Source organism: Hyperolius riggenbachi, chromosome 7 (genome assembly GCF_040937935.1).
Source record: "Hyperolius riggenbachi isolate aHypRig1 chromosome 7, aHypRig1.pri, whole genome shotgun sequence".
NCBI classification, from domain to species: Eukaryota; Metazoa; Chordata; class Amphibia; order Anura; family Hyperoliidae; genus Hyperolius; species Hyperolius riggenbachi.
The window spans coordinates 249033826-249057007 of NC_090652.1; the positions used below are offsets into that span (position 1 = coordinate 249033826).

Here is a 23182-nt window from a genome sequence, read left to right on the forward strand (position 1 = left end):
GAAAAGTTATTCCAAGGAGAAAATGAACTCCTAGGAAAAACAAAGGAGAAAAATTGAATTGCATATGGGTCAATATGTCTATGCGGTGTAAAGAATAAAAATATAAAAATCCCCCTTTACTAATTCCATGAGTAGATAGAGGATAAAATGCTGAATCAGATGCCAAGCATCTCACAATAGCATTCCTTTGGAGCAGAGACAATGGCTTCAATTCATCAAAGGCTGTTCGATAACAGCAGAGTGGTGCAGAGCAGCTTGGAATGTCCATGTGTTGTTACAAGCTGATAACAATAGAAGGCATCCAGACATCCCTTTAGATGTAAAGGTGTTATAGTTACTGTTATTTATACTGCCTCTGCTGCTCTGAATCTGTCGATCAGTCTTTCTTAACATTTTATTTATTTGCCACAACGTAGATGAACTTCCTGGAGACATTACAAATGCCATGCTTGGTGATTTCACCACCAGCATCTTTGCATTATCAAACAGGGCCTGAAAGGGTTACACCACCGAAGGGAATCTGGGGATATATTTTGACCCGTTCTCTCTGCTCACTGCTTGGGGGGTCTGAAAGCTTGTGTGGAGAAGCCTGTGTGACCTATCAGCAGCACTTGCAGGAGAACAGGGGCTGTTTCTATTGGCTGCCTGCTCCTGCTAATCATGAAAACATTCACACAGAAGGCTTTCGAAGCCTGTAAGGACAAGGGAGAGCTTGAGATAAACACCGAATGTGTTATCGAATGTGGGAACCTTGATGAATTAACATTTGTTGAGCACATGTCGGTAATTTATCTCATTGCTGTGTCATTTCAGCTTCTCATTCGGTAACAGCTTTGATGAATTAACATTTTCTAAAGTGCTTCGTTAAGTCAGCTGTTTTCAGCATTACCGAATGCGGTAATGCTTGATGAATTGAAGCCAATGTTCAAGTTGCATTTTACACAGCTTGAGAAATGACCCTGTCAACTGGTCCTGTATTTTAATTAATAAAGAACAATTATTTACTAAGGCTTTGTTCACATCTAAAATCGAAATCGCTGACGCCAGCAATTTTCGATTTTTTGATCATTTTTTCCCCCTCCCGGCGCTCCACTGCACGCTACGATTTTGTACAAAGCATTTTGTAAGCGCTTTTGCAGAGCGATTCAGTCAGGAAGTTAACTCTTTCACCCAGAAATGAATAAATACAATGTATTTATTCATAAAAGAGAAAACGCAATTTCTGGATAAAGCGATTTGTGAGCATTTTGCGTTTTTCTATACCTTCCATTTAGCAAAATTGCCCCGAAAATGATACATGCAGCATTTTGCTGAGCGGAAATATGAACTATCCCATAAGGATTCATTGCACTAGCGATTTCAGGGCATTTTTAAAAACTGCTGGCGCTCAAAAAAAAAAAAGGCAAAACGCCCTAGGTGTGAACAAGCGCAAATATTGCCAGCATTTACCTTTGCTCTAACTAGCATATTATACTAGACATGCACTAAGAAAGAGCTGAAAGGGTGGTCAGACATCGCTGCACTCCGGCGGTGTAACAGGTGAGTTAATGGCAAGCATTGGCTTCCTTCCACTTACAAAACTCTGCATTTGGGCAGCTGCAGGAGGTCCTGGTGTCACCCCCTGCCGTGGTGACACCCGGAGCGGATTGCTGCTGCCGACAGCCTGTCAGTATGCCACTGCTTAGTGTGATGCCAGGTTGGCAATTTCCTGGAGAAAATCTCTATCCATTTTTTATTATATCCTTTGTGCATGCAGAATCCTGGCTATTACGACATCCCTGCTGATAACGTGGGTATATGGCATGTGCCAAATAAGACCCCACTCTCAGAGTGGAAATTCTCTTCTATTCTACGATATCATACAGAAGAGAACATTCTTTCTGACCATGGAGGCAACCTCTTCAACCTCTACAAGGTAAACTTTAAAACAATTACCTTTACCACTTTTAACACCTAACACTAACCTCCCACTCCCCTTAGGGCCCATTTCCATTACACGCATTGCGATGCGGCTACAAAGACGCATCACACTGGTTCTGTAACCAATGCACAGCAATAGAACAGTTTCCATTGTGTGCCAGTTTTGCAGAGAGGTGCGGATCGATCCAGATCTCAGATCAGAGTCGACCAGTCCATGTGACACTGCTGCCTCCTGGCTGCCGTTAACTCTCTGTCCCTTGTCAGAACTCACAGATCAGTGTCAACAGAGAGAGACAGAGAAGGTGCATACACTACGTGCCCAATGCACTTCAAATACGGAAGTGACCAATGTCGTCACTTACGCATTTGGAGTGTACCGAGTGGGTAGTCTATGCACCCTCTTTGTCTCTGATCTGATCTGAGAGGTCTGACAGGGGACAGAGAGTCAGTGGTGGTGGGGGAAGGGCGGACCAGCCAGGAGGCAGCAGAGGCAGGTATGGCACCATGGTGCGGTAGCCCCATGACATGAGCCATGCCTTCTTAACTCCAGACACAACCAAACTGCTTATCCATGCCCTCATCATCTCCCACCTTGATTACTGTAACTCCCTCCTTTCTGGCCTCCCCTTGAAACGCACTGCCCCCCTGCAATCAGTGATGAACGCGGCTGCAAGACTCATCCATTCTTCGCACCGCTCCGCATCAACATCTCCCCTTTGTGAATCCCTGCACTGGCTCCCTATCCGTTTCAGGATAACTTTCAAGATTATATGCCTGGTGTATAAATCTGTGCACAAAACCTGCCCTACCTACACAGGGTCGGACTGGGACACTAAGGGCCCACCAAGGAAGTTTCAGCCTGGGGCCCGCCCCCCTCTCCTCCTCCCCCCCCCTCCCCCCCATCTTGGGCTCACATATACATGTACTCTAGAAATTTTGCATGACTTTATGGTAGGGAATAGATTGTGAGAAATTCTGAGGACAGTCTCCAAGAGGCATATGTCTAAATGCGGCGCGCGCAGCGAAACTAAGTGGGTGTCACCACGCACTGGAACATCGGCGTGGTCATGATGAGTCATGGGCAGACTTAAAAAAAAAATACAAAACACAAAATAAGTAGCGGTGTTATTCACAGAGATTAGGTCTGACCAGATACATTTTACATAAAATATTCAAGTAGTTACATGCCTCATGATAATTCATCAACTAGTCAAATGGCAGCAGATACCCCCACAAAATGCAATCAGGTTGGTGGCAGATACCCCCACAAAATGCAATCAGGTGGGCGGCAGATACCCCCACAAAATGCAATCAGGTGGGCGGCAGATACCCCCACAAAATGCAATCAGGTGGGCTGCAGATACTCCCACAAAATGCAATCAGGTGGGCTGCAGATACCCCCACAAAATGCAAACAGGTTGGCTGCAGATACCCCCACACAATGCAAACAGGTTGGCTGCAGATACCCCCACACAATGCAAACAGGTTGACGGCAGATACCCCCACACAATGCAATCAGGTTGGCTGCAGATACCCCCACAAAATGCAATCAGGTTGGTGGCAGATACCCCCACAAAATGCAATCAGGTGGGCGGCAGATACCCCCACACAATGCAATCAGGTGGGCGGCAGATACCCCCACAAAATGCAAACAGGTGGGCTGCAGATACCCCCACAAAATGCAATCAGGTGGGCTGCAGATACCCCCACAAAATGCAAACAGGTTGGCTGCAGATACCCCCACAAAATGCAAACAGGTTGGCTGCAGATACCCGCACAAAATGCAATCAGGTTGGCTGCAGATACCCCCACACAATGTAAACAGGTTGACGGCAGATACCCCCACACAATGCAATCAGGTTGGCTGCGGATACCCCCACAAAATGCAATCAGGTTGGCTGCAGATACCCCCACAAAATGCAAACAGGTTGGCTGCAGATACCCCCACAAAATGCAAACAGGTTGGCTGCAGATACCCCCACAAAATGCAATCAGGTTGGCTGCAGATACCCCCACACAATGCAAACAGGTTGACGGAAGATACCCCCACACAATGCAATCAGGTTGGCTGCAGATACCCCCACAAAATGCAATCAGGTTGGCTGCAGATACCCCCACAAAATGTAAACAGGTTGGCTGCAGATACCCCCACAAAATGCAAACAGGTTGGCTGCAGATACCCCCACACAATGCAATCAGGTTGGCTGCAGATACCCCCACACAATGCAAACAGGTTGGTGGCAGATACCCCCACAAAATGCAAGTCCCCCCAGCTTGGAAGGGGGGGCAGCGGGCACAGATCATCGGGGAAGCCTCCCCCCTCCCTCACCTAGGGCCCCCCCCCCCTTCTGCGTACCCCCCTCCTCCAGAAGTGCAGCCAGCAGCAAGCGGAAAATAGCTTACCTAGCTTCAGATGATGCTAGCTCCAGATGCCGCTGCTGCCTGGCCTGCTGGTCTCCGTCTCCTGTGTGACGCTGTCCAATCACGCTCTCGCAGTACTTCCTGCGAGAGCGTGATTGGACAGCGTCACTGTAGGAGACAGAGACCAGCAGGGCAGCAGCGGCATGCGGAGCTGAGCTAGCATCATCTGAAGCTCTGGCTATTCTCCGCTCCCTGCTGGCTTCTGGAAGAGGGGGGGGGTGCGCGGAAGGGGGGGCCCCTAGGTTAGGGAGAGGGGGAGGCTTCCCCCCCTCCCCGCCGCTCTGTGCCCAATTTCCCCCCTTCCAAGGTGTGCCCCCCTCCCTCTTAGCTCTGGGGCCCCCAGGAGGCAGGACAGTCGGGGCCCACCGACGGGACCGTCGGTGGTTCGGTGGCTCAGTCCGAGCCTGTACCTACATCTCGGATCGTGTTCACAGGTATATACCAGGACGCCACCTCCGATCCTCCAACGACCTTCGCCTCACCACCTCACGCATTTCACACTCCCATGCCCGCCTGCAGGATTTCTCAAGAGCTGCCCCCACCCTCTGGAACGCCCTTCTACCACCCATCAGACTTGCTCCCTCTTTCAACACATTTAAGCAAGCCCTCAAAACCCACCTCTTTATGATGGCCTACCCACCTCCTACCACACAGTAACTCTCTTCTGAATATTTAACAGCCCCACCTAATGTTTCCACCCCACCCTTTAGACTGTAAGCCTCTGGCAGGGTCCTCCATTTCCTAGTGTAATCTACAGGATGATGTACTCATGTCCTATGACAGACTATACTTGTATTACTGGGCCTACCTAACCAGCCCATATTGCATGATCATGTATTTTGTACAATTTGCATGTATAACTTTGTTCTATGTTGTATAACCTTGTTATGTCTGTCATCCTTGTGTCATTGTATATATTTATTGTCCAGCGCTGCGTACTATGTTGGCGCTTTATAAATACAATAAATAATAATAAATAATAATAATGCCTGCACCCCTCTAGTTTGCCGTCCAGATTGTGGTTTTAGGTAGCCAGACAGTAGTACTAGGTAGTCATGTGCCACTTGAAAAAAGTATTTAGGTGTGTACACATTACATTTTGATTGGCCTATGATTGGCAAACTTTACCTTTCCAATGTTGTATGTTAATGGATGGGACAGAATCAGGAAAAATGTGGATTGTCAAGTAGAAAACATTTCTTAATTTCTCAGTTCATACTAAACCCTGACATGGGTATGGCCCTCGAGGACTGGAGCTCGACACTTGTGCCCTAGATAGTAGTATTACATAGCCAAATATGTTCCCTAAATAGCAATATTAGGTAGCCAGTGATGCACTGGGAGACATCTCAAGCTCACGCCAACCTGAATTATTGCAAATTCTTTCTGTTTTAAGAAAGCAAACGTTTGTTTTTCTTAACATCTTAGTAAGGGGGCTTTTAGGACCATTGTAGTCCCTTACACACTCCAATGAGTTCTGGGTCACCATGAGCTTGCTGGTTAGTCTGTACCTCTCGGTGTTACAAGCCCTACTGCATAGAGCCAAATTAATCCATGCCATGCACTGATGAGGATCAAACAATCCGAAACAGTCTGTATGCATGTTGGATTATTATGGCTCTGTACAAATTAACAAGCTGACACATCATTGCATTCCAGCGGTTCTGGAGGTGTGTTTAGCTGCTAAGGGTACAATGGTTAATTTGCATATATTCAGCAGTGATGCACTGGGAGACATCTCAAGCTCACTCCAACCTGAATTATTGCAAATTCTTTCTGTTTTAAGAAAGCAAACTTTTGTTTTAGGTAGCCAGGTGTGCCCTTGGATAGTAGTATTATATAGCCATGTGAGTCCCTACTATTGTTTCTCCTTCCCTCTCCCCATGCAGACTAAGCTGCAACTTAGTTAATTCCTCACCTATCTGCTGTCAGGATCCCTCCTCTAGATTATCAGCACGTTTTGTGTCTCCTTACTGAGCCACATCTATGTTTCCCATTGGCATATGTGGATTGATGTCATATGTCAGTGGATTATGTGAACAGAGATGCGGTTGCATGGGGAGCCATCGAGACATCGGGATGCTAATAAGAAAAAAAGGCGGAGGAGGCCAGCTGGACATTTGCTCCAAGATGCTTTGCTTACTACTCTGCATTCTTCCCCTGATCAATAGAGAGAATAACAGGGCCTGAGGCAGCTGCCTCTGTTGTCTTGTGAGTATTTTCAGTAAGCCCTGCATCATCTACAAATAATTACTCCAGGAGAGAGTCTTCCATTAACCTCCCTCCCCCCCATATAAAAGGCAGGCAGCGTCAGCCTTTTCACTCACTTGTGTGGCTGCAGTAATTAGCCACACGGTACCACATGGTACCTGTGTGTGTGACAGCTGCACATTTGTAATACCAATCACTGCATACCTGTTCAGTGCACCTACCTACGTGACCGTAAGCAGTGTTATATTATATACCAGTCACTGCACCTGTTCACGGTACCTTTGTGTGTGACAGCTGCACATTTGTAATACCAATCACTGCATACCTGTTCAGTGCACCTACCTACGTGACGGCATGCAGTGTTATATACCAGTCACTGCACCTATTCACGGTACCTGTGTGTGTGTGACAGCTGCACATTTGTAATACCAATCCCTGCATACCTGTTCAGTGCACCTACCTACATGACCGCAAGCAGTGTTATATACCAGTCACTGCACCTATTCACGGTACCTGTGTGTGTGACAGCTGCACATTTGTAATACCAATCCCTGCATACCTGTTCAGTAGTGCACCTACCTACATGACCGCACGCAATGTTATATACCAGTTACTGCACCTTTTCACGGTACCTGTGTCTGTGACAGCTGCACATTTGTAATACCAATCCCTGCATACCTGTTCAGTAGTGCACCTACCTACGTGACCGCACGCAGTGTTATATACCAGTCACTGCACCTATTCACGGTACCTGTGTGTGTGACAGCTGCACATTTGTAATACCAATCCCTGCATACCTGTTGAGTGCACCTACCTATGTCACCGCAAGCAGTGTTATATTATATACCAGTCGCTGCACCTGTTCACGGTACCTGTGTGTGTGACAGCTGCACATTTGTAATACCAATCCCTGCATACCTGCTCAGTGCACCTACCAACCTGTTAACTTGCCTAATGTTAGCCTGTCCTCTGTTTTGCCTGAGGTTATGCAAGCTGCTGCCCAGCCTTCACAGACTTTTGTTGCTGCTGTTCCTGTAGGTGCCAAGTCTGTTGATGTTCCTGCTCCTAATGGTGCTCCGACTGATGTTCCTGATGGTGCCTGGCCTGCTACTGTTCTTGCTTCTCCTGGTGGTGACTGGTCTGCTGGACTACTTGAGGGCACCCAGTTTACTATCCAGCCTGTTGCTACCCTGTCTGAGACTATTCACTCTGTTGCTAATCTGCCTGCAGCACTACCTGAAGTTGTCCAGTTTACTGCTCAGATGTCACAGATCTCTGCTGTTGCTTCCAGGTCTGGGGACTCTGCTGCTGCTTCCAAGTCTGGCGACTTTGCTGTTGCTTCCAAGTCTGGCGACTCTGCTGTTGCTTCCAAGTCCGATGCTTCTGCTGTTGCCTCAAAGACTGCTGATTCAGCTATTGCCTCAAAGACTGCTGATTCAGCTATTGCCTCCGAGTTCGCTGTTCCAGCTACTGCTCCTGAGGGTATCCAGTCTGTTACTGCTCGTGAGGATATCCAGTCTGTTACTGCTCCTGAGGATATCCAGTCTGTTACTGCTCCTGAGGATATCCAGTCTGTTACTGCTCCTGAGGATATCCAGTCTGTTACTGCTCCTGAGGGTATCCAGTCTGCTTCTGAGGGTATCCAGTCTGCTGCCGCTGCTTCTGAGGGTATGGATATCCAGTCTGCTGCCGCTGCTTCTGAGGGTATCCAGTCTGCTGCCGCTGCTTCTGAGGGTATCCAGTCTGCTGCCGCTGCTTCTGAGGGTATCCAGTCTGCTGCCACTGCTTCTGAGGGTATCCAGTCTGCGGTTCCAGTCGCTACCTCCAAGTCTGCGGTTCCAGTCGCTGCTTCCAAGTCCGCTGTTCCAGGTGTTGCTTCCAAGTATGGTCTTCCTGCGGATCTCAAGTTTGCTCCGGCTCTTTTTGATCCTGATGGGTTCCAGTCTGTTCCTGATCCTTCGGATCCTGATGATCTCCACGCTGCTGATACCTCTGCTTCCCAATCTGTGTTTCTGCGTGACTCTTTCCAGTCACATCATGTCCAGGCTGTCCAGCCTGTAAAGACTCCGGTGGTCCATCCATATTGTGTGTTTTTTGATTTCTTTCCCTCCCTGCACACCCAGTCTCGGTTTTTCTATTGGGACCTAGGTGGGGCTAACTCTGGAGATCATGTGGAGCGTTCGGAGTCCGCTCCTAAAGAGGGGGGTACTGATCCGTGCCTGTGTCATCCTGCTGGTGGCAGCACTGAGGAACTTGAGGTGGACTTCCGCTGTCTAACAGCAGATGGCTCTCATATTGCTGGGAGCGGTGCAATTCCTCTGCTCACCAGCAGATGGAACTGTGAGATTCTGGCCAGTCACCTGAGCAATGTGCTGCTGATAAAAGGATGGACTTGCTAGCAGCACATTGCTAGGTCATTCCGTTCATGTTCTTGCTGCAGTTGTGACTCTGGCCTTTGATCCTGTGTTTCCTAGTTCCTGTCTTGCCTTGTATTACTCTAAATTCCTGGTATCGATCCTTGCTAACCTGACCACTCTCTGTCTGACGTTATTACCTGATGCTGATCTCTTGGTTTGACTCCTGCTTGTATGACTTCCCTTTATGTATGATGATTCGGATTATGCACTGTTGTAAATATTCTGTCTGTTGCTGTATATATTGGTATAGATAGATAGTCAGGATTCTGGTTTTTGTGGTGCACCACGTGTTGTTTGATTGTACGATTGTATGTGTATGGTGATCTGTATTTGTGCACTTTGCATTATTGTAAATAAAACACATTCATTATTCTACGCTGTTGTGCAGATGTCAGTATTTCAATTGTGATCTTCCAGTTTGTTTAAACCAAAACGATTGCCATGCAGAGATCGTGGATCTGCCAGTCTGGTTCCAGTCATGACCACGATCTGCATGGCCAATCGTTACACCAACGCCTCGCCTTAGTCCTTCCAGATCCACCCTCCACCAATGCCTCAACCGGCAGGTAGCCGACTACATGGCCTTAAGTCTGGATGTAGACACTCTGAGCAGCGAAGGACCCCTGGACTACTGGGTGCGCAGGCTTGACCTGTGGCCACAGCTGTCACAATTTGCCATCCAACTTCTGTCTTGCCCTGCCTCAAGCGTCCTGCCATAAAGGACCTTCAGTGCAGCTGGAGGCATTGTCACTGAGAAGAGAAGTCGCCTAGGTCACAAAAGTGTTCAGTTCCTCACCTTTATCAAAATGAATGAGGCATGGATCCCGGAGGACTACTGCCTGCCTGAAGACTAAGTCAGTCCCCACACACAGCATCTCTGTTTGCACGCCGTGTGACTGCCTGCACCAAGATGAAGTCGCTCCCCACACAGCATCTCTGCCTGCAGGCTTGTTGACTGCCTTCTCCGCCACCACCAACAGGGTCCAGGACTCCCGGCGGATTCCTGAATTTTTAAGGCCGCTGCTGGCAGCGGCCGCTATAATAATTTTTCCGGTGCGTGTACATGCCTGCCTAATTTTTCTGGCTGCACTGCAGCTGCAACAACAAAACAAAAGGCATGTACGTGTGTCAATTCCCTTTCGTGATCATTACATTACCGCGGTGAGGGAGCTTGCATATCACAACAAAGCCAAGATAATAAGGTTGTTGCTTCATTGTGGACAGACCAAATTCGATCAGCTGGACAGTCACTGTTGTTCTATCATTGAGCTACCTCAGCCCAGCAACCATATGGGCTTGAAAACCGCCATCGCCTGCTCTCTCACCATGGTGCGCTCAGTCCAGCACGGCCGTCACTACACAAACAGCTGTTTGCGGTGCGTTACACAGTGAGTTTGGTCTGTCAGTGAGAAGCAGTACACTAATTAAACTCCCTGATTGATGTATACACATGCAAGATGTTTTAAAGCACTTTAGGCCTCCAATTTAGCATGCAATGTGATTTCTGCCCTTAAAACGCTGCTGTGCATCAAATCCTGATTTTTTTCTCAGGGACTTTTGACGTGTATCCCACTCCGCCATGCCTCCCTCCAGGTATTAGACCCCTTGAAACATCTTTTCCATAACTTTGATGGGCAGCATAAATGTTTTTAGTTTTCAAAGTTCGCCTCCCCATTGAAGTCTTTTGTGGTTCACGAAAGTTCGCGCGAATGGAACTTTTGCAAAAATTCGGTTTGAGGTTCGCGATCCTAAAATCGGAGGTTTGAGCCATCTCTAACCATAAGCACCACTGCCATCATGTGGTAGCCACTTATAGTATGTGTCACGTGTGACATCACACACGTGCCTAGCGAGGTTCAGGAGAAGTGAACAAGTTTAAAATGAAATAAACATGGCAGCCTCCATATACAGTACTTCTCACTTCAGGCTACCTTTAAGGGGACAGAGACAGCTGGTCTGCAAGTGGTTAAACATCTAGTAAATATGTACATATATTTCTTATTTTCTTTGCCTCTGTAGCGCCTCTGACAGGAGTGGAAACAGCAGTGTCAATTGGCAAACACTCAGGCAGCTCTGTATCAACTTCACAGAGACTCACAAAGAGAATGAAAATCGTCAATATCTAGTGAAAGGAGCTATATACTATATCTGTGCGACCAGGATTGTGAGGGGAGTTTAGATGTAGTTTTCTGTGTATTGCTGTGTTTAGGTACAGTTGCAGGTTCATTATTTGAGAAATAATTATAAGAAATAATTTGTTTTGTGTTTTATTTGTAATGTATTAAAATGTTCTTACAGTGGAGGAATAATATTTGCTTTTTTTTCTAGAAATTTCCTGTAATCTATAATCTTGGGACATGCCCCAATAACAATGGACCTTCTTCTCCAGTCATTTATGATAAGGGGAATGCAGAGGAGACGGCTAGACTGAATGCACATATAATGAGACGTAAGTTTTCACATCTGGTCTTCTTTCTAGAGGAGCCTATTAATGATACAATCTTGACTGTATCATCTTACCATGTTAACTCAAAGCCTGCATGCAGTGAGTTAGAATAACTTGATCCATTACAACCCAGTACTGTGAACAAGCCCACAGTATTGTATGGGCAGTAAGCTACATGGAGAATTATTATGCAACACAACTGATCACTGTGAAATAGACCTCATTGTTTGGCTGCACTACAATCTGGGTAAATGCCATTTTCTTCTTTTATTTGTAAAGTGTGGAGTAAACTAAAATCTCATCATGATTTTATTGCTATCCTTTACTGTCTGTCCTTGGAACCACCAAGATTCATATTAAAGCAATGGAGGTCTATAGATATCCCAAGAACAAGAACTGTATTAAAGTTTCCTATGGGGGTGCAAACCACATTTATAAAAAAAAAAAGTGGCATTTAAAAAAAAAATTGTTACCTTAGGTACTCAGCGTTTTAATATGCATGTCATGTAGGTATATTATTGTTACTTTTGCAAATAAGGGCTTGTTATTAGTGAAAGTTGCAAAACTGAAAAAAAATACACCTTTATTTCCAAATAAAATATTGTCGCCATACATTGTACTAGGAAAATATTTTAAACATTGTAATAACCGAGACAAATGGGCAAATAAAATGTGTGGGTTTTACCCAAAGTGGAACGTTTTATTTTGAAACTACAATGGGAGAAAACTGAGAAATAATGAATTTGTTCCATTTTTTTCTTATTATTCCCGTTAAAATGCAGTTACAATAAAATAATTCTTGGCAAAATGTAACACCCAAAGAAAGCCTAATTGCTTGTGGAAAAAAAACAAGATATATATCATTTCATTGTGATAAGTAATGATAAAGTAATTGGCGAATGGAAGGGTGAAATGTGAAAATTGCACTTGTCAATAAGGGGAAAAACCCCTTAGTGGTTAACTAGTTAAATAATGCTGCCGCTCCAAGACCAGATTATGTCATAGCTGTTGGCCGTCTTCTTTCTAATTGCAAATTAGACAAGATAGAATCATTATACAGAGGGTGCCTCCTGGCATGCAGGCAGTGTTGGGATTTTGTTGTTGAAGAGACTCTGTAACAAAAATTTCAGCCTTATTTATTCCATCCTATAAGTTTCTATACCTGTTCTAATGTGGTCAGGATTACTATAGCCTTTTCTAGTTGCACTGTAATATATCTAATCTTCTTTTCTTTGTCAAGCTTTGTTGACCCAGAGAGGAATGCACTGCCTCTGCTGTGATAGGGACAAGTTATGTACGCCCCCTCCATGCCCCCTGCAGGCTCTGTGTGTGCTTTGTTTATCCCTCACAGACAGGTCTCTGCTCTGAGTTTCAGCTTGCCTGAGGGGGGAGGGAGCTGCCCATGCTGAGAAACTGTGAGAATCCCTGACTGGAGTGCAGATAGTTCACTATGTAATAAAAACTTGTAGTATACTGTAACATAAGAGATATATATATTATATATATATTATACACACACACACAAACATCACTTCCTGGTTAGCGGCCATGTTTTTTGTTTGTAAACACTGCCTAAAACTGGCGATTAAAAGCCAGGATCGCGGCAGGGAGCGGTGGAAACGGCAAAAAGGAATCCAGGAGCTCACAGTGAGTCGATTGGTATGTTTTCTATTGTTCAAATCGGACAGTACAGATTCTCTTTAAGAAAGCCGGGATGCTGTACAAAAGGTAAATCCAGTATGCATCCTATATGACTGTTTAAGAAGAAAGGATTAAAGCAGACCTGAACTCAGAACTTCCTATCTGCTCTAAAAGATAAGCAGCAGCATTATAACCTTTAGGCAGGGAACACACTTGTCTTTCAGTTTTCTGCACGCGTTTTCCTGCATACTTTTTCTGCACACCAAGTGTGTCTCTATGCAGGAAAACGCGCGTTTTTCATAGCAGCTGATGTAATTGATACAAAGAAATGACAAAATGTGCAGAGTCATGATGCAGAATGTCAGTTTTTTTTATGCGCGCGAACAAAATATTAAGTGTGTACTAGCCCATTGATTAACATGAGTTCACAGTTTTTCTGTGCAGAAAACGCGTACGAAACCAGTCAAGTGTGTTCCCTGCCTTAAAGAAAAACATTTTCTTTGATACAGCTGATACAAATCCTGCAATAAATCAGAATTGTAACCACTCCTTGCTTTCATGGAAGCAGACATATTGTTAACATCCTGTACTTTTCAGTTAGCCTCTCTGCCATGGCAGTCAGCTGACACAGCTGAGGGATCACATTACAACTTATGATTAGACACAAATGAGGGGGAATTAGACAGGCTAAACTCTCTAAATACATACAGGATGCTTTTCTCTGTTTTCCTTCTGTCCTGTGCAAAAGTTTAAGTCCACTTTAAAGCAAAGATTTAATATAAGTTATGCTCTTTTCTGTAGAGGAAGTGACCACTGGATTTATACAGTTCAGAGTATTTAACAATGAAAAGGCAGCTGTGGCATTGTGTCCGGGAATGAAGATCACCAATGGCTGCAATTCAGAACACGTAAGTGGTTTATTATGATCAAGGAAGATATAAATACAGTAGTGCCATTTAGTGTGTAAGTACAAGTACAAGTTGTTTAATATAACAGAACTTCTTCATTTCTTTTGGCTGCTTTTACTTTTTTTTTAATACAGTAATAAAATACAGTACACAGTATTGATTTCAGAATTCTATAAAGAAACTACATATGGTGAATAGGGATGTGCAGAAATGCCTATTTCCAATTCTGCAGAAATTCCGATTTTTGCCAATGCCAATATCCATTTTCTGATTTTACGTTTTTCTGATGCTTATTTTTCAATTTTTCCAATTTCTAATTTTTTGAGGAATATTTTATTAGTCATTTTTTTACATCAGAGAATACTAAAAAAAAAAAAAAAAAAAAGAAGAAAACAAACACATAAATCAGAAAAACAGAAATTGGAAGAACTGAGAATCTTGTGATGGGTCTAAAATTACTGCGATGATCCGATTTTTGAAGAAACATTCTGTATTCTCTGATTGGTCCAATGATTCTGAGTTCTGTTATTAGGCTAAAATGACCGAATTGTGGTAAATCAGATTTCCGTGGAATTCCAACTTCTGTTTTCCGAATTCCGATTGGAAATGCCAATTTCTGATCAGAAATGTTTAAATTTAAATTCCGCAGAATCTGAATGAGCACCCCTAATTGTGAAAACAGTCATCTGTAGTTGTAAATGATACCACTGTATCTATCTTTGCATGTGTATGTTCAACATAGTTTGTCTCAAATATACAGTGGCTTGCAAAAGAATTCCGCCCCCTTGAAGGTTTCCACATTTTGTCACATTTCTGCCACAAACATGAATCAATTTTATTGGAATTCCACATGAAAGACCAACACAAAGTGGTGTACATGTGAGAAATGGAACGAAAATCATACATGATTCCAAACATTTTTTACAAATCAATAACTGCAAAGTTGGGTTTTATTCCATTTACAGTATTTATTAGGTTTTATAGTAGAAACAGATTAAAATATGCATAATTACTTGTAAGGAAGGTCTTAAATATGTATCACACATGAAAATGTGTTATCTATTTATACCTCTACCTGATGGATTGTAAATCCATGGAAAGCTTCATTTCTCTGCAGTGTAGTGATGAGAAGAAATACACATAAGGAACAAGAGAGACCTGTAATCAGTCACCAGCATACCACAGCATCAAGTCTCGTCACAATCGTCACTTTGTGCGCACTCCCACATGCGTTCTCATCACCGCCCATTATTGGGGAGATCAGTGAATGGGAATGCAGTTCCATTCATTGATCTAGGTCCGCTTGTCAGTGATTGCTGGCATCAAGATTTCCATGCACAGGAAACCTACAGCAAACTTACCAATGCTAATACCGGGGGAGCACTTATGGCAACAATATTACCAGTACTAACACTAGGGAAGCCCTGCCCATTAGCCTTTTAGCTTGTGACAGAAGAGGAGCACTGCTCCAATGTCAAAGGGGTCCAAGCGAGTGATGGGGAACCTTTCCTTAGGTAGTACCTGTTTCTGAACCCCAGCTTCAGCTCGGTTTCTGTTAAAGCAGTACAGAGAGATAAAGCATGTGTTAAAGTGGTCTGAAACTCAGCATTTCTTCTTTGCTCTAAAAGATTCCTTACAACCTTAAACATACTAGCACAAAAAAACTGTAGCAGAACAGCATTCAAACAGTTAAACACAGAACTTTGTCCTGCCATGTAAAGCCCCTTCAGCTTAGGATCCTCATCCAGAGAGGAGATAACTGTAATGTTTGCGGAATCGTTTTCGTGGTCAGCGCACGAGATGCGCACTGACACAGCGAAAACCTTCCACAAGCGTATAATTGGGTGAACCCAGGCTAGGTGCAATGCACCAGCAAAGGGCAATTCCCACCGGCAGATGGCGCTGTGGAGTGCAGACGAGTACAATCGCTGCACGGCCACAGATGCCAGATGGGGATTGTACAGATCAAGACAATGCGGGGCTGAACAGCCCATAAAGAGTAAGAGCACAGGGACAGGACGAATGTGTGTTCACCAATCTAGTCGCGACCCTGCGACGATGAACACACATCAGCAGAAACAAAAGTAGGAACACGATCGTGAGAAAGGCGATCGCCAGAAGTGACACAAGACAGACTAGAACAGAACACAAGAGGAGCAAAGGCACAGCAAATAATACAATGAGAATGATAAAGAAAATAACAAACACTAACTAAACGCGAACACCACACTCATTCGCAACAGTGCACGCGTTTATGCGTGGTATCCGCGTGTTAAGCACAACAGAGACAAGCACGCCTAACTAACCACCGACAGACAAACACGAAACAAAGAACGTGAACGCTTGCTTAACGGTTACCTCACCGCGCCTACAGCAAGCGCCCGTATCAGACAAGACAGACAAACAAGAAACAGGAACTAGGCAGAAAGGATCCACTGCTCTTCCGCCAGAGCAAGTGTGATCCAAGCAGGAACACAGATCAGAAAGATCCACAGCCGCTAACGCTAGCGGCTAGTACGATCTAAACAAGACAGATCAGATGAGGTAGCCGGAAGCAACCGCAGCTCCAGCTTACACTCCAGAAACTAGATCAGAAGGATCCATAGCCACTAACGCTAGAGACTATTGCGATCCAGGCAAGACAGATTAGACGAGGTAGCCAGAAGCGACCGCAGCTCCAGCTTACACTCCAGAAACTAGAAGGATCCACAGCCACTACTGCTAGAGGCTATTGCGATCCAGACAAGACAGATCAGAAGGGGCTACCAGTAACTGCCACAGCGCCGGTTAGCACCCCAGACAAACAGAACGATTTCCTGTCGACCACCGCTGGGACAGGACAATCGCAACAGACAAACAAACAGATATGCAATCCTAACTGCACTAGGGAATCTGCCTAGTGCAGTCCCAAGAATTACTCTAAGATAACTTTAACAAGAAGTAGCTTGGCTGACACTCTAGGAGTGTTTACTACAAACCCTGAAGGAATGACCAGCAAAGGACTGTGGGTAATCCCAACCTTTATACTGCCAGTCATCACAGGAGGCAGGTAGGGGATTTGCATAACGAATGTATGCAAATTCTTTGGCAGCAGAACAGACCAGAAACTTGCAATGGAAAGACAGGTCTCTCTTCCAGAGACCTGCAGCCCACAGACTAGAGAAATGGTCAAACAGCTGTCTGCAGTGCAGCCAGCTGAGCGGATCATCACAGTAACATTCTATTTTGATTACATTCCTCTATTTTTACATTGTGTGTAAGAACTGAAAACAAGCTCTCTCGGGCTTCAAGCATGCACACAGTTCAGAAGAACTCACTCATAGTTCAGAAGAGCTCAAGCATGCACACAGTTCAGGAGAACTCACGTGTGTACAAAAACAAATATGGTAACTATATGGGTAATAAAAAGTAGGAAAACACATTTTTATTGAATGTTATTTCAGAGATTCAAACCACTTTTTGTACAGTAAGGAAAAATAAATCATACATATGTATTTGTCTAGCAACATGGAATATGTTAGCACTATATCCTATGTAATAAAGCCTAAGTGTCCCTGTGTCATCCTGTCCCTGCGCTTGTGCCATACGGACAGCCGTTGGGACAGGAGAAGGATGGGTCAGGGGGCTGACCAGACGGGTGTGTGTGTGCACGCGTGCGCTGACGTGTGGTGGCGGTGACAGACCTAGAGCCCATTTTTAAATGGGCTTAGGTCAGCTAGTAAATGAATAACAATAAAATGCTGAGGTTTTTTGATCTTTCCTTCTAAACGTACCAGTTTTCTTGCTGTCCTGAAGAACTTCAGTATTTTGAGTGCCCAATCAGGAACAGGTAGGTAAATATGGTGAACTAACTTAGATGGCTGCTTGCCTGTTCCAGATCTGTGATTCAGAAACCAGTGAAAACAGAGATAGATGTATTGCATTTTCATAAATAAGTCAGTAATGGCAGCCTTCATATTTCAGCCATGTGTCATTTATAATAATCAATGTACCACTCTTCATTTTGTATTACAGTACTGCATTGGAGGAGGCGGTTGCTTTCCAGAGGGCAGCCCCAAGCAGTGCGGAGACTTCCCATCATTTGACTGGGATGGTTATGGGGCACACAGCAGAGTGAGTGCAAGCAAGGAACTAACTGAAGCGGCTGTACTGATCTTCTATCGCTGAGCTCCGAAGCAACATTGCATTTTCCTGGTATATTTTCCTGTTGTAAATGCAACTCTAGGGAGTACTCATAATAACCATTTGTTTCCCATGTAGCTCACTAATATTCTGCATGATCATTGCTGGCTTCCCTCTTCTAGCAATTGTTGTCCTTGGCTCCCATGCAATGACCCAGATCACTGGACTGATAGAGTTGGAGTACAAGTGCTGGCCAATCTTTATAGCCCTCGTTCACTTTCCTGGATTTTTCATTGTTAGTAGAAATGAATATGGCACTATGCCATTATACTGTAATTAGGGATGCTCATTCAGATTCTGCGTAATTGAAATTTCCGCATCTCCAATCGGAAATCCAATTTACCTCAACTCGGTAATTTTAGCCCAACTCTGAAGCATTGGACCAATCAAAGAATGCATAATTTTTCTGCAAAAAAATGGATTACCGTGGTAATTTTAGACCAATAATAAGATTTTTGATTTTCTTTTTTTGTAATTTTTGCATTCTGATGCAAAAAAAATTACAAATAACATACTCCTCAGAAACTGGAAAATTGAAAATCAGAAAATCGGAAATTGGCAAATTAAAAATTGGAAAAACAGAAATTGGCAAAACAGAAACTGGCATTGTCTGACGATGGGAATTTCCGTGGAATCAGAAATGGGCATGTGCAACCATCCCTAATAATAATACAATACAGCCCTTTACTGCTGAATATTACCGACCTGGGGACGACTGTGTGCTCTTAACCATCACCGTCCAACACGTATTCATGGCTGGATTTGTACTTTTTACTGCTCAAGGCCCACTTACCTTAGTAGATCCACCTGGTGCCCTCTGTTCCAGCATTGAGACTCTTTGAACATATTCAGACACCATGGAGTGGAAGTGTTCCAGCAGTGGTGGGGGGGTCAGGGGCCTCAAAGTTATTTTTGCCCTGGGGCCCCATTGGAGCTAGAGCCGGCCCTGATGTAAAGCATACCTTTCTGTTTGGCAGTGGCCTGGTAAGGCATGATGTGATAGCTTGAGTTGATAAAGATCCATCTACTTTATCTCTACCAGCATGAACATGTCTACCTACCTGTTGATCATTTACCTGTTTTCCGCCCTCTCAGGGCTCTTTCACACTACAGGCAGCAGTAAAAGGCTAAAACACTGTGTTTTGGCTGCTGGCGTTTTTAAGGCGTTTTCAATGCGTTTTTAAGGCGTTTTAACTCCAATACATTAGTATCAATTGTAATGAGAAACGCCGCGGTCAGCCCTAAAAAAGCTCCTGGGGGCTTCAAAACGCAACGCTCCAAAACGCAGCATTAAGTGTGAAAGGTAAAATAAAAGTCTATGGACTTTCATTTTACCTAGGAAAACGCCAACTTCGGCGTTAAAATGCCGAAAAAGCCCTCTGGTGTGAAAGGGCCCTCAGAGAGCTAACCTGACATCAGTCCCCCTGCTGCCGGTGTTAATTTTGCACTGCTTGATATATAATACAAACAACACAGCCAGCCAACACTCATGTACCTTTCCTGCCATCTTCCCCTCTCCTCCCCTTTCCATGCTGTCACCTGCTCAACTAAATACAGAAACGCTGTTCCTGAGCAATTTTCAATCAAACACTGCTTATTAGAGTTTTCTATTTTAATTTAAATTCAAAAAAATAAAAACTCAGAAGAAAAGTTAATTAAGTAGGGACTCAGAGGGAATGGAAAGCATTTTTATACTGACTCATCGTCCTGGAGTTCAACTTTAAACTCTTGTTAATTACTACTGGAGGAGCTGAAAATAGTTGAATAGTTTAACAGCCATTGCTTGGCAATGTATCTATCCTTCAATAAAGACAATTATTTTGAATGCAAACGTGTGTGGTCACTTTCTTTCTTGTGCCATACTGTCACCGATAATATAACATTCTAAATTAATCATACAGTGTCAGTCCTTAAAGTGGGATTATACTCCCAAAACTAACATTTCAGGAACTATTCTTAGTTACATATTAACAATTTTACACACAGAGAAAAGTGAGACATGTTTTTAAATGTTCTTTTGTGTAACTAAGAGTAGTTACAGAAATTTTAGCTTTGGAAATACAATACCACTTTAAAGTGTAACCGAGCCAAAGCTCGGGTCAAAAAGTAATTACTTACCTAAAATGAGTGAAGCCTCTGGACCCTATAGAGGCTTTCCATGCTGTCCTCCAGTCCCCCGTCGCCAAGCGACGACACCCCAAAGATTAGCAACAAGGGCTTGTTGCTAATCACATTGGTGCCGTGCTCCTCATTAGGCACTAGTAGCATTAGCACTGCAGACGCAGTACGTCTGTCCCCACACAGTAAGCTGGAGCTGCTCCTGCATGAGGGGCTCTGTGCTACTGCGCATGTGTGGCTGCACTTGAGCAGGTGCAGCACGGCCACACCCATACTAGAAAAGGACCTCGCCTGATGTTAAAAAGGGTCCTGGGCAGCAGCAGAGGACCAATGGACAGCGCCTTCTTAGGTCATGCATTGCAAAACAGAGAAAACAGTAACAGGCACTGCGTAGTGTGAATTAACCTATTAAGTCCTCTTTAGAGATGTCCCGAACGGTTCGCCGGCGAACGGTTCCAGGTGAACTTCGGGTGGTTCACCTTCGCCAGCGAAGACGAACTTTCACGGAAGTTCGATTCACCCTATAATGCTCTATGAGGGTCAACTTTGACCCTCTACATCACAGTCAGCAGGCACATTGTAGCCAATCCGGCTACACTCAGCTCTGGAGCCCCACCCCCCCTTATATAAGGCAGGCTCCGGCGGCCATTACACTCACTCGTGTGCCTGCAAATAGACAGACTAGGGCGAGCTGCTGCAGACTTTTTCTCCTAGGGACAGATTAGTCAGGCTCTTGGCTTGTGTTAGCTTGCTCCTGGCTGAATCTTATTGCTTTAATAGCACCCCTTATTCAACAGCTCTTTTCGGAGCTAATCCTGTTCTTGTGATCATTTTTTTTTCCTGTGTGTCAAACTGACACTTGTGTTGCATAGACTGCATTGCTAATTCATACTGTGTGTGTGCCACTGCCAGCAGCCCAGCAGCACATTCAGTGACTACCTGTGTGTGTGACAGGGAGCTGCACATTGTACTACCCAGTACTGCATATACCTACTACTACATGTTGTGTTTAGTAAACCAACCTCATCACTGCATATACCTACCTTTGTGTTGAGTGAACCCACCTCATTGCATCTGCCTAGCTGTTGTGTTGAGTGAACCCACCTCACTGCATCTAACTACCTTTAGTGTTCAGTGAACCCACCTCACTGCATATAGCTAGCTGTTTTGTTCAGTAAACCCACCTCACTGCATCTAGCTACCTTTTGTGTTGAGTGAACCCACCTCACTGCATCTAACTTACTTTAGTGTTCAGTGAACCCACCTCACTGCATCTAACTACCTTCAGTGTTCAGTGAACCCACCTCACTGCATATAGCTAGCTGTTGTGTTGAGTGAACCCACCTCACTGCATCTAACTACCTATTGTGTTGAGTGAACCCACCTCACTGCATCTGCCTAGCTGTTGTGTTGAGTGAACCCACCTCACTGCATCTAACTACCTTTAGTGTTCAGTGAACCCACCTTACTGACACTAACTACCTTTAGTGTTCAGTGAACCCACCTCACTGCATATACCTAACTGTTGTGTTGATTGAACCCACCTCACTGCATCTAACTACCTTTGTGTTGAGTGATCCCACCTCACTGCATCTAACTACCTTTGTGTTCAGTGAACCCACCTCACTGCATATAACTACCTATTGTGTTGAGTGAACCCACCTCACTGCATCTAACTACCTATTGGGCCTGATTCACAAAGCGGTGCTAACAGTTAGCACGCTGGTGAAAACTAAGCCCTTTATCACGCCTAAACTCAGTTTAGGCATGATAAGTTTAGGTGTGATAAGTTTAGGCATGATAAGTTTAGGCGTGATAAGTTTAGGCGTGATAAGTTTAAGCACCAACTGGGTTAGCACCGCAGTGTGCATCTGATCAAAAGTTTTGCGCTAGCAAAGTCTGGTGCACTTCGCATAGAGTTTAATGGCGCTGCTTTGCGTGCGGGACTTTGTGCGCGATCTAAACTTATCTAAACTTATCATGCCTAAACTTATCACACCTAAACTTATCACGCCTAAACTGGCTTTTCACCAGCGTGGTGCAATGGTTATCACGCCTAAAGTCTCTAACTGGGTTAGCACCGCTTTGTGAATCGAGCCCATTGTGTTGAGTGAACCCACCTCACTGCATCTAACTACCTTTAGTGTTCAGTGAACCCACCTCACTGCATCTAACTACCTTTAGTGTTCACTGGGTGAGGAAGAGCAATCTCGCCATGGTGCGCACTAGTGCGCAGTAGGCCACTATGGCCATCACAACACAAACAGCTGTTTGCGGTGCATTACACAGTGAGTTTGGTGTGTTAGTGTGAAGCAGTACACTAATTACACTCCCTGATTGATGTATACACATGCAAGATGTTTGAAAGCACTTTAGGCCTGCAATTTAGCATTCAATGTGATTTCGGCCCTTACAATGCTGCTTTGCGTCAAATCCAGATTTTTCCCCGGGAGTTTTGGCATGTATCCCACTCCGCCACCTGGGGGTCCAGGTGTTAGACCCCTTGAAACATCTTTTCCATCACTTTTCTGGCCAGCATAAGTGTTTCTAGTTTTCCAAGTTCGCCTCCCCATTGAAGTCTATTGCGGTTTGCGAACTTTTGCGGAGGTTCGCGACATCTTTAGTCCTCTTTTGGAGATACATGTTTTTGCAACAGGATCAGGTAGTTAAGTTCCACTTAACTTGCAGCATGCTCAGGACCAGGAAACCAGATATAATTACAATACAAGAAGAGGAGCTCTTTGTGTTTAAAAGTTTTATTGGTATGGCTTTTTCAGTGTAACAAATGCATAAAAAAACATATGGACATACCCAATCCCTGTGGCTGTGGGGCAACGTGGGAGCAGTGGCCCGCCTAATGACTGTTTCTCTTTATAAGTGTCTTCAGTGGCTCTGTGGCATACCCAATCCCTGTGGTG

The 23182-nt window shown here is 44.6% G+C and overlaps 1 protein-coding gene across 3 annotated transcripts in view; it reads left to right on the forward strand.

The window, feature by feature from the left end:
* Positions 1 to 19971, forward strand: part of LOC137525818 (intelectin-1-like) — a 45437-nt gene extending 25466 nt beyond the window's left edge. For all 3 annotated transcript variants that reach the window (XM_068247028.1, XM_068247030.1, XM_068247029.1), the window contains 4 exons: positions 1757 to 1915; positions 11298 to 11418; positions 13858 to 13964; positions 17979 to 19971. In XM_068247028.1, coding sequence (XP_068103129.1) covers positions 1757 to 1915; positions 11298 to 11418; positions 13858 to 13964; positions 17979 to 18131 — 540 coding nt within the window. In that variant the 3' untranslated portion in view covers positions 18132 to 19971. The remainder of the gene's footprint in view (positions 1 to 1756; positions 1916 to 11297; positions 11419 to 13857; positions 13965 to 17978) is intronic.
* The last annotated feature ends 3211 nt before the right edge of the window (positions 19972 to 23182 follow it).